The sequence below is a fragment of the Lissotriton vulgaris genome, chromosome 5, assembly GCF_964263255.1.
Source record: "Lissotriton vulgaris chromosome 5, aLisVul1.2, whole genome shotgun sequence".
Classification (NCBI taxonomy): Eukaryota; Metazoa; Chordata; class Amphibia; order Caudata; family Salamandridae; genus Lissotriton; species Lissotriton vulgaris.
Genome location: NC_141693.1, coordinates 330,166,053 through 330,178,936, shown reverse-complemented (window position 1 = coordinate 330,178,936; position 12,884 = coordinate 330,166,053). Strand labels below are relative to the sequence as shown.

Here is a 12,884-nt window from a genome sequence, read left to right as displayed (position 1 = left end):
ACAGGAGAAGCACTCAGAAGCAGGCAACATGATCACAAAAACAAGTTTTACAAGAGGAAGGCGGCAATGTTTTTGAAGGTCCACACATTTACATTCAGGAAAAGCACCATAAGCAGCCATCCAAAAGATACGGTGAACAATTGGATGCGTCACCGCCAATATATAAGAGAGCGGCTCCTGAACAAAAGGCCACAATCCCAATGCTTGTACATCAACCTCTATCCCCACACACAAGAGCACCCTCATCTACTCAGGAAGAGGAAAAAGGGGTTAGCCCTGAGCTTGAGGAGCATTACTCAAACTCTCAGAGAGATACCCACATCAGCTCAGACCCATGGGATGACTATGACGTGGTCCTTCCAGACAACGACATAGAGCATCCAATCCCACCAAAAGCTTCTCCACCTGATGACACCTCTTCATACCATAGTGTCATATAAAGGGCTGCGAAATACCATAAACCACCCATGCAGACCAGAGAAGAGCAAACCGACTTCTTGGTGGAAACATTTTCAAATACTGAACATACGTTACAATATTTACAATGATACGTTCCATTTTAAATGTATCCAAGGAAATTTTTTAAGATCCTGTTAAATCCATCTATCTATCTATATATCACCTCTCTATTTGTCGCTACAGCTCATAAAGGAACTGTATCACAAGGCACTAGGAAAATTGTTTGGGTTCAAACCAAAAGTGCAACAGCACATTTTGAACATTCCTTTTGATGAAGAACATCTTTGTGGCCCAGAGGTTGACATGCAACTGGAAAAGATAAAAAAGGATACTGAAACAGCCAAGTCATAGGGAGCCTTGCAGGCCACAATGCAAAAGCAACAGCCCTTTCGGCGCTACTAAGGGAGAGGGTCCTCAAACAGTACCACACCATAGACCACAAGCTACTAACAGCAATACGACCAGCAATTAGGAAGAGGCTATTACTGAGGTGGTTATAAATCATGAGGTTGAGGTAGAGGAACACTCACAAAAGGACCCAATCCCACCAAACAGTGACTCCCCAACCATCCCCCCCTGACCACACATCACTTGTTGGGGGAAGGCTACATCACTTCCATCAGATGTTGCCAGAAGTGATATCAGACAAATGGGTTTTAGACATCAGCACTCAGGGATATTGTCTGGAGCCCCAACAACCTCCAAATATCCCACCAAAAGAACATGGATGATCTAGAGTTGGTTTCACCCAAGGTCCATCAGGCATTATAATGGTGTAATAGACAAAATATACAAAAGAGGCTTCAAGGACCCAATCCTGCAGATGACAATCACGACGAATGCATCACTTATGGGTTGGGGGGGGCTCACATGGTGGACATTATGTTACAGTGACAGTGGTCGGCACAACAGACATTTCACATCAATGTTCTGTAACTACTAGCCATACAAATGGCTCTGAAAGCATTCCTACCCAACAAAACAGCAAAGAATATTCTTCTACGCATGGACAACAAAGAGGGACCCATTCACAGCAGTTATCCCGACTAGCATAAGTCATATGGAAATGGGCCATCAGCCACAAGACACACCTCCTAGCACAATACATACTGGGGGAGGACAACTCACTAGCAGACCCACTAAGCAGGATGCCAACAAGTCCACGAGTGGGAAGTCCACACTCAAATCCTACAAACAAACTTCCAACTGTGGGGGACTACAATAACATCTCTTTGTCACTTAGAAAACGCAAAATGCCAAAAACTTTGCATCCGGGCACCCACATCTACAATCCAAGGGTGATGATCTATGTATGAACTGGTCATAGATACTTGGATATGCCTTTCCGGCTCTCCCACTCATTCCTTATGTGGTAAGGAACCTTAGGCAAACATCCCTAACGATGATACTCATAGCTCCAACATGGCCACACCAACCTTAGTACAGAACACTATTGGAGCAATCCCTAGTACATCACAGGAAGCTTCCCAACATTCTAGATTTCCTCACTCACAATGGGGGCAGAGTCAGGCACCCCAATGTTAAACAACTCAATCTTTCTCCTGAGATCGCAGAATTTGGGTACGTATAATTACCTCCAGAAGGTATGGCCATATAAAGAAAGCCAGCAAGAACGTGTTATGCAGCAAAATACAAACGCTTTGTTCACGATTGTGCTACATACAACATTAACCCTTCATCACCATCTGAACAACAACTAGTATGCTATTTGTTACATCTTCAAAAGTCACACTTAGCATACACGTCTATAAGACTGCATTTAGCAGACATTGCTGCATACCTACAAAAAAGAAATCATCAGTTGCTTTTTAGCATACCTGTCATAAAAGCATTCATGGAGGGACTCAAAAGAGTCTTTTCACCAGATACACCTCCTGTACCATCATTGAACTTAAACATTCTGTTAATACGATTAATGTCTACACCATTTGAACTAATACATAAATCCAAAATACAATTTTAATTTTTAACAAGGAAAGTGGCTTTCCTTGTCCAATTACATCCCTACGAAGACGAAGTAAAATACATGCACTACCTATTCAGGAACCTTATTTCTACGTGTTCCAAGACATGGTTCGACAGCGCACACCCCAAAGTTTCCACCACATGTTTATCACCTTAACACATTTTATTGATTTTATATAACAATAGACCAAACTAGTCTGTGAAACATACATTTCAGAATGCTGATAGGTACATTCCTCCATATTCTTGGTCTGACATTACACCATCTGTGTAACATATAGTGGGTCATATGCACAGACAGTACAGTAGTTACAGGGTTCTACAATCCCAACTATAGTATCCGAATAAGAGGAAATATTGCCTATAATGTTATATAAACATTTCCCCCCACCTCCCTACCCTTTATAAGAAAAAGAAACCCCGCACTCCTCCCTCATTCTTTACGACTCACTCCATTATTTAACTGTGTCAGTTTTTCAGTGATACTATCTGAATGCGTATGTATTCTATTGTACATGGCTGACAGGTGCACTTATCTTATCTTTAATAATTACTTAGAGGGTTTTGTTGTTAATTTCAGCATCTATTCCATAATGGTATTGTCTTGGAATCAAATGCGTATTACAGTGAGGATTCAAAGGATATAAAAAGCTCCAACACTGCATCCCATTCCAGTGCAATCAGGATCTTCCGCATTCCCTTAGCTTCCTCCCTCCTGACTGCCATGCTTTCGGCTCTTCCTCATTTGATCATTTCCTCCCCCCAAGAGAGTATAGTAGGGGGGCACGCAGATTTCCACTGCATCGTCATTGAGCATTTTGCCAGAATCGTGCCAGATTGGTAAATCTAGTTTGTACGGATTCCTTCTTACGTTTACGACGCATCACAGTATACTGTGTTCCACCATGTACCCCCTATCACATTCGTAACCGACCCTAGGACTTCCAATACACCATCCCAAAAGGGGGGCAAGCTAGGACAGGACCATATCATGTGCAACAAATCGGCGTTTTGTGTGAAGCATCGAGGGCACTGGTCTGTCATTTCTGGGTACATCTTGTGTAACCGGTGTGTGTAAGATAGGCCCTATGTTACAACATATATTGGATAAGTTTAAATTTGGCGTTCTGAGATACTTTTTAGGGGTATTCCAATATAGAGTTCCATTCCTTGTCAGTTTTGACCCTGTCTATGTCTAAGTTCCATTTTTCTCTAATCATCTCTAGAGGAATTGCCGCGTAGGGGCGAATACCTTTGTATAGCCATCGGGTTCCATTACCCTTGAAGTGCAGTGTATATACGAAATCATGCGTGGGAGGTTCACTGTTTCACCTTTCCACTTAAATCAGATTTACTGGTTTTCTTTCCAAAACCAGAGACAGTTGCAGAAATGGCTTTACATACACTCAGTATTAAACAAGCCCTTATGTACTAAGCGGAAAGAACAAAAACATTTTGAAAGACACAACTATTTGCATCTTTTTCAAATCCAAGAAAAGGCAATCACATCTCAAATACAGGAATCTCTAGATGGATAGTTAAATGTATACAAATTTGCCACCTCAAAGCAAATCAAACACTACCCACAATGCTAGGACTCATTCCAGAAGGAAAAAAGGAGCATCAATGGCTTTCTTGGGAAATGTCCTGTTAACAGACGTTTGTAAAACGACAACAGGGATACATCCACACACTTTTAGCAGACACTATTGTGTGGATGTACAAGCCAGACAGCAAGCTCTAGTGGGACAAACAGTTCTATGCACATTATTTAAGGCAAATGCACCATCTGATTTCTAAAGCCACCGCAAGAGGAGTACTGCTTTATAGTCTATGCATAGCATGTGTACCTGCAGCCAACACATGCTACGAATTGAGCATGTTACCCTGTAAGCATTTATTCATAGCATGTAGTGCTGCAGATTCACATGCACCCTCTTGCCTACCGGGCAGGTATTAGATGGTGTCACAGATACACAGGAAATGTAAGCATGGGCTCCATTTAGGTGCCAAAGCTGCAAACCCTGGCGTGCCCCTTGCGACCCCTGGCACTGACTTTGTGACCCCTGGCCTCAATGGTATCATTGGCCATGGAAGGAACAACAATTAAAGAGGGCTCTTGGAGCTTTGTTCACTTTGTCACCTGCAGGGAAAGTAACCATGCAAAGCACATTCAGTGGAAAAAATGCTGCCATTAAAAACCCATTTGCAACGTAGTGGCTCCTTTGTGAGGTGCCCCTAAGGGTTGTTTACAACTTGTGCATGAAGGAATGAAAAAAAAAATACAAAAACAAAAAGTAACTAGAAGAGTCTCAATTTCTCTAGCTGCCCCTGGGGGGAAAGAGAAATATTGAAGAAGCAAGAGAGAGAGAGCACCAGGGAATTCTGAAAGAATGGAAGAGAGAAAGAGGGCACTTCAAAGAAATACATGAGAAGGGGAGAGAGAGAGAAAGAATTAAATCTGAGAGGGATAGAAAACAGTTGTGAGAGATGTGCGTGACAGAGGTGCGAGTGGTAGTGAAACAAGGACATGCAGGAGGGAGATTGTAAAATGAAAGGAGAAAGCAAGTTAGGGGGTAAGACAGGTGAAAGTTGTTGGTGACCAGGGAAAGAAGTGTAATAAAAAAGCAGGTTGGTGAGAGACAACACAAAGTGAGTGAGGGTGATAGAAGAAAGAAAGAGACCAATGATAAAGAGAGAGTACGAAGAGACAACTGAGAGAGTTTGAAAGAATAGACAGGTAGAACATAGATTACAGACTGAAGAGAGAGGGGTGGAAACATTTTAGAGAAAGGCAAAAAGAGGTGGAAAATTAAGACAGCTGAAAGAGAGTGAAAGCAGGATAGACAAGTGAGATACATAGGGTCATATTTATGACTTTAGTGGCGCAGTGCAGGCAGCAGGTCACCTTGCTGCACTGTCCTGCATCACAGGGAAAGGGCAGTCATATGTATCCAATATGGCGCATACCTGTCCTTCTTCCTTGCGCTGGTGCCGTTTTGGTGGCCTAGCGCCAATGCAGGCACCCTTTCACCATGGTGCAAAGGTTCCCTGTGTTGTAGGCAGGATTGTTTATGCGCAGGAAGGCGTACCTTCCTACACAAAAACAATTCTCAGAGGCTCTTACCTCTTTTTATTTGTGCTGCAGAATCCACACAGAAAGAGAAGAAAACGAGGAGAAAAATATATTTCTCCTCGTTACGCTTCCCCTTAGAGGCGTATCTAATTGGCACATTCCCAGGTTTGCATGGTCTTGTAAATCTGGGAATGCATCAAAAACAAAGTAAATTGAGTGGGAACACCCATGAAAAACCTACCCAGGGCAGAATATGGCATTGCATTGCATTACCTCATATTATTGGAGCCACGCAAAGTGGCTTTGCGTGCCTTCAAAAATATGACTTAAGGTGGGCGTGTGTCATAAATCTGGGCCTTTGGGTAGAAAGAGAAGCAGACTAGTTATAAACAGACGAAAGAGAAGTGGGGAGGAAGGACAGATGAAAGATAAAGAGGATATACAGAAAGTGGTGAGAGTAAAAAAAAAGAGATAGGTGAGAACTTTAACTTGAGCTGAGAGAGCAGAGGAGACATGTAAAATGTAAATTGATACTTGTATAGCGCACTACTCACCCGCAAGGGTCTCAAGGCGCTTGTACGAATACCACTGTGGAACCCGTCCTGGCTTTTCCTGAGAGGCGTCTACTCCTGGGCACCCTCAAGGTGGAGGCCAGGCATCCTTAGCGTTGTGGGGACCGTTGTGGAGATTAAGCAAGCTATTGCCCAGAGTTGCAGAGTGGGACTCCATGATTAGAATAGGCACCGAGGCGAGAATTATCAGGTCCGTGGAATTTTGAGCCCAAGACCCGCCGAGGCGGGGAATTGAACGCTGGTCCCGGGCTAGACCTCTGCATCAGGGTCTGCCGCTCTAACCATTGAGCCACACTTCTCCACATCTCAGACCTGTTAAGGAGACAGTTGGGAAGTAGATGGCTAATGGGGGAGACAGGTGAAAAGGGATAGATGCAGGAGGGGAGGGAGACCGATGAAACAAAGTCAAATGATGCAGAAAAGGGAGAATACGCAGATGACAACATAGGGAAATAGGATAAGAGGTGGCAGTAAAGAGGAATATAGTGCCATGGATAGAGGTGCTACTGCTATGAGATATGAAGCAAGAGAGAGGACAATCACAGAACAAGATGAGAGATTGAAGCATCGCAAAGAAATACGCACTATAGAAATTTAACAAGGGAGTGAGATTTTAAATGAGAGAAGAAGAGAGATAAAAGAGGGAGATGGGGACAAGTAAACAAACATTTTCTCTAGTAAGGAACACATTACAATCCAACAAAGGAGCTGCTGAGCTTGCGCAATGCCTTAAGGAGGAGATATGACGCACGAGGTGGACCATGAAGACTTCCTCGAGAAAAACAAATAGTAGAGTTTGTGAATCTACTGGACTACATGCTATGAACAGATGCTTACAAGATAAGTAACATACTATTTTGACAGAGCCAACACTTTAAAAGAGTGGTTGTATTTACTCGCCCTGACAAACTAGTTGTTGAGATATGCTTTTTAACTCCTTAAAAGTCTTCTATTGTAGTTTCAGCTGAGCTCTTCAGCATTATGAGTTGGTGGAAAAAAGATCTGAAGTCTGCACCCTTGATGATGTTATACCTATTTCTCTTTGGCACAAAAGAGAAATAGGTAGAACATCATTTGCACACTGCCAGGGTGAAGCGGAGGATGAAGGTTGCATAAGTACTAAGTGCACAGAGGATACAATTCAGAATCCTGTTTCATACAAAAGGTTGGGATGTGATGCGCAGGGAAAGGGTATTCAATGGATGAGTGGAAAGGAAAGGTTCATCGTAAAATAATTTTTTTCCCAATTCGATGCATGATAATACTTTTAGAAACAGCAATAATTTCCTTTGCGAGCACATAATGTAGCATTGTCACAAGTGGCAGAGTAATGAGAAATGTTACAGTTTGTGAAATTAACCGTTGGTAATTGTGCTTTTATGATCATTTACAGTGACCCCTGAAGAAGGGCTTTGATCCCGAAATGCATAGGGTTATTTTTATTGTATAAACGCTGCCTGAAATGAATTCATGCCTCAGTCATGTTTTTGCAAAAGGTCTGTATTGACACAGTTGGAACAGCAGAAACTTGAAAAAAGCATGTACAGTCAGCGAGTGGACTCGTTAAATGAACTTTGATTATAAGGATAACATTGTGTAAAATTGATGGTTATGAACGGACATATTTCTGCCAAAGTGGCAAAATGAGCTATGCATTTGCTTGGGACGTGATGACGCCCCATTTCAGTGATATTAACTTCTAGTGGAAGTCACAGGAGATTTTCATGCAGAAGTGCAAGTCACGGGTCACTATTTTTTTTTTGAAGAATTTTCTCTCTCCAACCACTGGATTGAAGATGACACTGAATGCAGCTTCATTCTCTACAAAACAAATCCTTTCCTATCCTACTTACAGTACATCTTTGTGTGGTCCTAATAATGTACATCTACCTCAACCGCAGCCTGCAATGCATCCTTCACCCACCCAGGGTGGTGGCAAGCAGCTAGGGAGGTTGTTGGCAGGCAGCTAGGGAGGGCGTTGGAGGCAGCTAGGAAGGGTGGTGGCAGGCAGCTAGGAAGGGTGGTGGCAGGCAGCTAGGGAGGGAGGTGGCAGGCAGCTAGGGAGGGCGGTGGTAGGCAGCTAGGGAGGGCGGTGGCAGGCAGCTAAGGTGGGTGTTGGCAGGCAGCTAGGGAGGTTGTTGGCAGGCAGCTAGGGAGGGCGTTGGAAGGCAGCTAGGAAGGGTGTTGGCAGGCAGCTAGGAAGGGTGGTGGCAGGCATCTAGGGAGGGTGGTGGCAGGCAGCTGGGAGGGTGGTGGCAGGCAGCTGGGAGGGTGGTGGCAGGCAGCTGAGAGAGTGGTGGCAGGCAGCTGGGAGGGCGGTGGCAGGCAGCTAGGGAGGCCCGCGGCAGGCAGCTAGGGAGGGTGGTGGCAGGCAGCTAGGAAGGGTGTTGGCAGGCAGCTAGGAAGGGTGGTGGCAGGCAGCTAGGGAAGGAGGTGGCAGGCAGCTAGGGAGGGCGGTGGCAGGCAGCTAAGGTGGGTGTTGGCAGGCAGCTAGGGAGGGTGGTGGCAGGCAGCTAGGGAGGGTGGTGGCAGGCAGCTGCAGCTAGGGAGACTGGTGGTAGGGTGCTAGGGAGGGTGGTGGCAGGCAGCTAGGAAGGGTGACTATTTTTTTTTTGAAGAATTTTCTCTCTCCAACCACTGGATTGAAGATGACACTGAATGCAGCTTCATTCTCTACAAAACAAATCCTTTCCTATCCTACTTACAGTACATCTTTGTGTGGTCCTAATAATGTACATCTACCTCAACCGCAGCCTGCAATGCATCCTTCACCCACCCAGGGTGGTGGCAAGCAGCTAGGGAGGTTGTTGGCAGGCAGCTAGGGAGGGCGTTGGAGGCAGCTAGGAAGGGTGGTGGCAGGCAGCTAGGAAGGGTGGTGGCAGGCAGCTAGGGAGGGAGGTGGCAGGCAGCTAGGGAGGGCGGTGGTAGGCAGCTAGGGAGGGCGGTGGCAGGCAGCTAAGGTGGGTGTTGGCAGGCAGCTAGGGAGGTTGTTGGCAGGCAGCTAGGGAGGGCGTTGGAAGGCAGCTAGGAAGGGTGGTGGCCGGCATCTAGGGAGGGTGGTGGCAGGCAGCTGGGAGGGTGGTGGCAGGCAGCTGGGAGGGTGGTGGCAGGCAGCTGAGAGAGTGGTGGCAGGCAGCTGGGAGGGTGGTGGCAGGCAGCTAGGGAGGCCCGCGGCAGGCAGCTAGGGAGGGTGGTGGCAGGCAGCTAGGAAGGGTGTTGGCAGGCAGCTAGGAAAGGTGGTGGCAGGCAGCTAGGGAGGGAGGTGGCAGGCAGCTAGGGAGGGCGGTGGCAGGCAGCTAAGGTGGGTGTTGGCAGGCAGCTAGGGAGGGTGGTGGCAGGCAGCTAGGGAGGGTGGTGGCAGGCAGCTGCAGCTAGGGAGACTGGTGGTAGGGTGCTAGGGAGGGTGGTGGCAGGCAGCTAGGAAGGGTGGTGGCAGGCAGCTAGGGAGGGAGGTGGCAGGCAGCTAGGCAGGGCGGTGGCTGGCAGCTAGGGAGGGCGGTGGCAGGCAGCTAAGGTGGGTGTTGGCAGGCAGCTAGGGAGGGTGGTGGCAGGCAGCTACGGAGGGCGGTGGCAGGCAGCTAGGGAGGGCGGAGGCAGGTAGCTAGAGAGAGTGGTTGCTGGCAGAACCGCTTCTGTGAGAATGAATGTGGAAAGATGGCTGCTTTAGATGCACGACTGCTGGGAGGGAGGAAGCTGCTCTGAGTGAATGAGCTCTGTACCTTGAGCTCAGAGTGATGGTATATCCAGCGCAGCGCCGCAGCAGTCAGGCTTGGCTTCTTGGCACCATAGGCCACCTCAAGAGCTCTCTCCACTAGCTCAACGCCCCGGAAAACCTCCTCCTTCCAGTATCTGCAAACAGAAAAAGAGAGTAAGGCCCATTGGGTCCATTAGTGTAGTTAAACCCAAACTGTTTTTTTTTTTTACAGATAAATACATTAACCATGCTTTTTTATAAAGTAATCCACTTTATTCCTAAATATTCTTCAGGTCAATCGTTGTAAAAGTATTCAATACCTTGCATACGGTTACCTGGTTCCCTTGTTCTACAAGACGCAATTTTTAGTTCCATTCCTTGTGTTCACTGACGACAGATAATTTACCATTCTAAAGTGCCCCTGTCCCCTTGTCTCACTCTCCCTGTCTACTGGGACCCGTACTTCATCTTGTCCAAGTCTTTAACTCTAACCCTGTCTTTTCCTTTTAAAACTGCCTCTCACAGTGGTTACTGGTTCCCCCTAGTCACATTCTTTACACCCTAAATTTCACCTTTACTCGTTCCACAATCTCCTTATCTCGGATTTGACAAACATGCCTGTTGCATTCTCTTCACTGAGGACAGTCCTGCCAGCTCCCATCACGCTGCATGATTTTATTGTACCCCTCCCCTCTCTTCTGCTCGCTGCAGCGTCAAGTGTCATCCTCGCAAATTTGACATTTTGCTTTTTCTCTTCCCCTGAGTTCTCCTTATTTACTTCCATTCTCCCTCCAGGATCTTTACACACTGATCTGGCTGATACAGGTGAGGGATGAGAAGGTAGAGAAACGGGAAGGAGAGAATGGAGGGAGAGAATGTGAGAGAAGAGGGAAAGAGAAACGGACTATCTGTCTGTGCAGTAATATGTTCATGGTTTTAATAATAATCTTCCTTTTCTTCTCGTCTCACATCATCAGTCTTTCTCCTCCACATCGATGGCTTGCTTCTGCTTTGCAAGTTAACTCTACTTCCCCCACAACTAAGTTCAACCGCAGAGAGAACAGCTTGTATAGTTTTCCAGCGAGCTCTCTTCTCAGAGATGGAGAAGGTACCAAACTGACTTGCCACATTTTTTGAGGCAGTAAGCATCTTTCACATGTATGGCACAGGTATTGCTCCCCTGGGAGAGGCTTTAACTTTTAGTACGTGAAGCATTGGTTGGACTGTTACAGGGCTAGGACACTGAACACTGCGCATGCATTTCACCCGATAAGAACTTGAAACATAATCCTTGACCCACCACAACATGGGAAGCAATGGCTACGCTGTAGGAATGAAATAACACTGGCTTCTACATTGAACATTAAGGAGATGGTCCTGTGGCAAGGAAACAAGAGCGGTAAAAGGGTCAGAAGTCTGAATCTCAGCGCCAACAATGAAAGGGCAGTAGATGACTCTTGTAGTAACATGCCCAATCCTATCAGCCACTTCAGCTTAGACGCAGCCATATGAAAATCAGATCTCACTCTGCTTCAATAGGGACAGTCTAGTCCAAATTGCCAAGGCAGGACCTGCCTGGGATGCCTTCGGGTAGCTATGCGCTATATAAGCGCATATTCATATTCATATTCAAGAACGGCTTTGCCAGTATTTAATTTGTAAAATATTAAGTGCCAGGGCCCTCCTCAGCAGGCCATTGCAGCTTGTACCATCCACTACTCCTGCCACTGCTGCCAATGACTGTATCAACCTAACTACTAACCATCACACTCCTACAAGTGTGACAAATCAGACTATTGTAGGCCACCCAAGCTATACAAATAGCTTATGAGGCAGGTATAAGCCATGTTGACGTATTCTGAAATAATAAATAACTTTTGGTATGCTTATCTTTAAATTAGTCAAACAGAGCCACCATGTGGCAGACTGTCATAAGTGCTGTGGTTGACAATTAAGTGCTGGGGCCGAGCCACACAAACCACTTGCTCAAATTAAGCACTGGGCTTCGCCCTTTTAAGGCTTGTTAGACAGATGTTGCTAAGGTGTAGTTGCACAGTGAGCATGGGGTCAACTTCAGGGCATACCTGATGCACTTATAGCATGGAACTGAAGTATACAAAAAATGATGGATGGAACTGTTGAATGAATCTCAGCCATTGGTAATTACTCAGGTCTGCATCCCAATCAGTGGCGTAGCAAGGGAGGGCAGTCTGGCCTGGGTGGCACAAGTTTTGAGGGTGGCAGCCTCCCCCCGTCCTCAGGGTGGCAATAGACCCCCCGTGCTCTTCAATCCGCTACTGAGGGGCGGCAAATGAGAAAAAATCCCCACCAGCATCCCCCCATTCTTTGAATCGGCCGTGGCTGGGCAGCAAATATGGGTACCACCATGGGCGGCCAAAGTGTTTCGTACGCCACTGATCCCAATCCTTCAATATTGTGCACACCATGCTACCTCAGTCTGGGCCCAGCCATACACAAATCAGTCTTAACCCTACTATAATAGAAACAGTGCAGCCTGAACTACCAGGCCTGTTCCTTCCTGAATAGGAACAGAAGCAACCCTAGACAGTTTCACACTGATTGGGGTTCATCATTAAGGTGTAGCTTGGTTCCAGTGGTATAGTGAGCAAGGAACCCACATCTGGGAATACCCATCGCTCACAAGAATTTCTTTGGGCATAGTCCGTCCTAGTAGTGTTAAGGGAATGGTCCCTAACGGAATGCTTTCTTTGGCTTTTCAAAGTGGGCTTCTCATGGGGTACGTTTAACACATTTCAGCCTTTCAGCCTAACACGTATCCCATACACCATTTGAAGCTCACTGGCGGGGTCGGGTCAGTTGTTATCAAGGGAAGCCCTGCCAGTGGAAGTCCAACTGGGGGCTCCAGCAGTTCCATGAGGAAAATCGTGAATGTTCGATGGCATGTGTGGCTGTAGATACATATGGTTTGCATGTTCCTGCCTTCTAGTGTTGGTTGCAGATGTGTGCAATTTGTTTTTCTTCAAAGAAGTCTCTCGAGTCATGAGGTAAAGTGACAAGCCTAGACCTGCATGACCCAAACAAGTGCAGCTGATTACAAATGGACCTTTCCTGAGCA

At 46.3% G+C, this 12,884-nt stretch overlaps 1 protein-coding gene across 1 annotated transcript in view; it reads right to left on the bottom strand.

Annotated features, from left to right (window-relative positions):
* LOC147710831 (aflatoxin B1 aldehyde reductase member 2-like) overlaps nucleotides 1-12,884 on the bottom strand; it is a 219,019-nt gene that overhangs the window by 121,384 nt on the left and 84,751 nt on the right. The window contains exon 4 of the mRNA XM_086919393.1: nucleotides 9,813-9,942. Coding sequence (XP_086775519.1) covers nucleotides 9,813-9,942 — 130 coding nt within the window. The remainder of the gene's footprint in view (nucleotides 1-9,812; nucleotides 9,943-12,884) is intronic.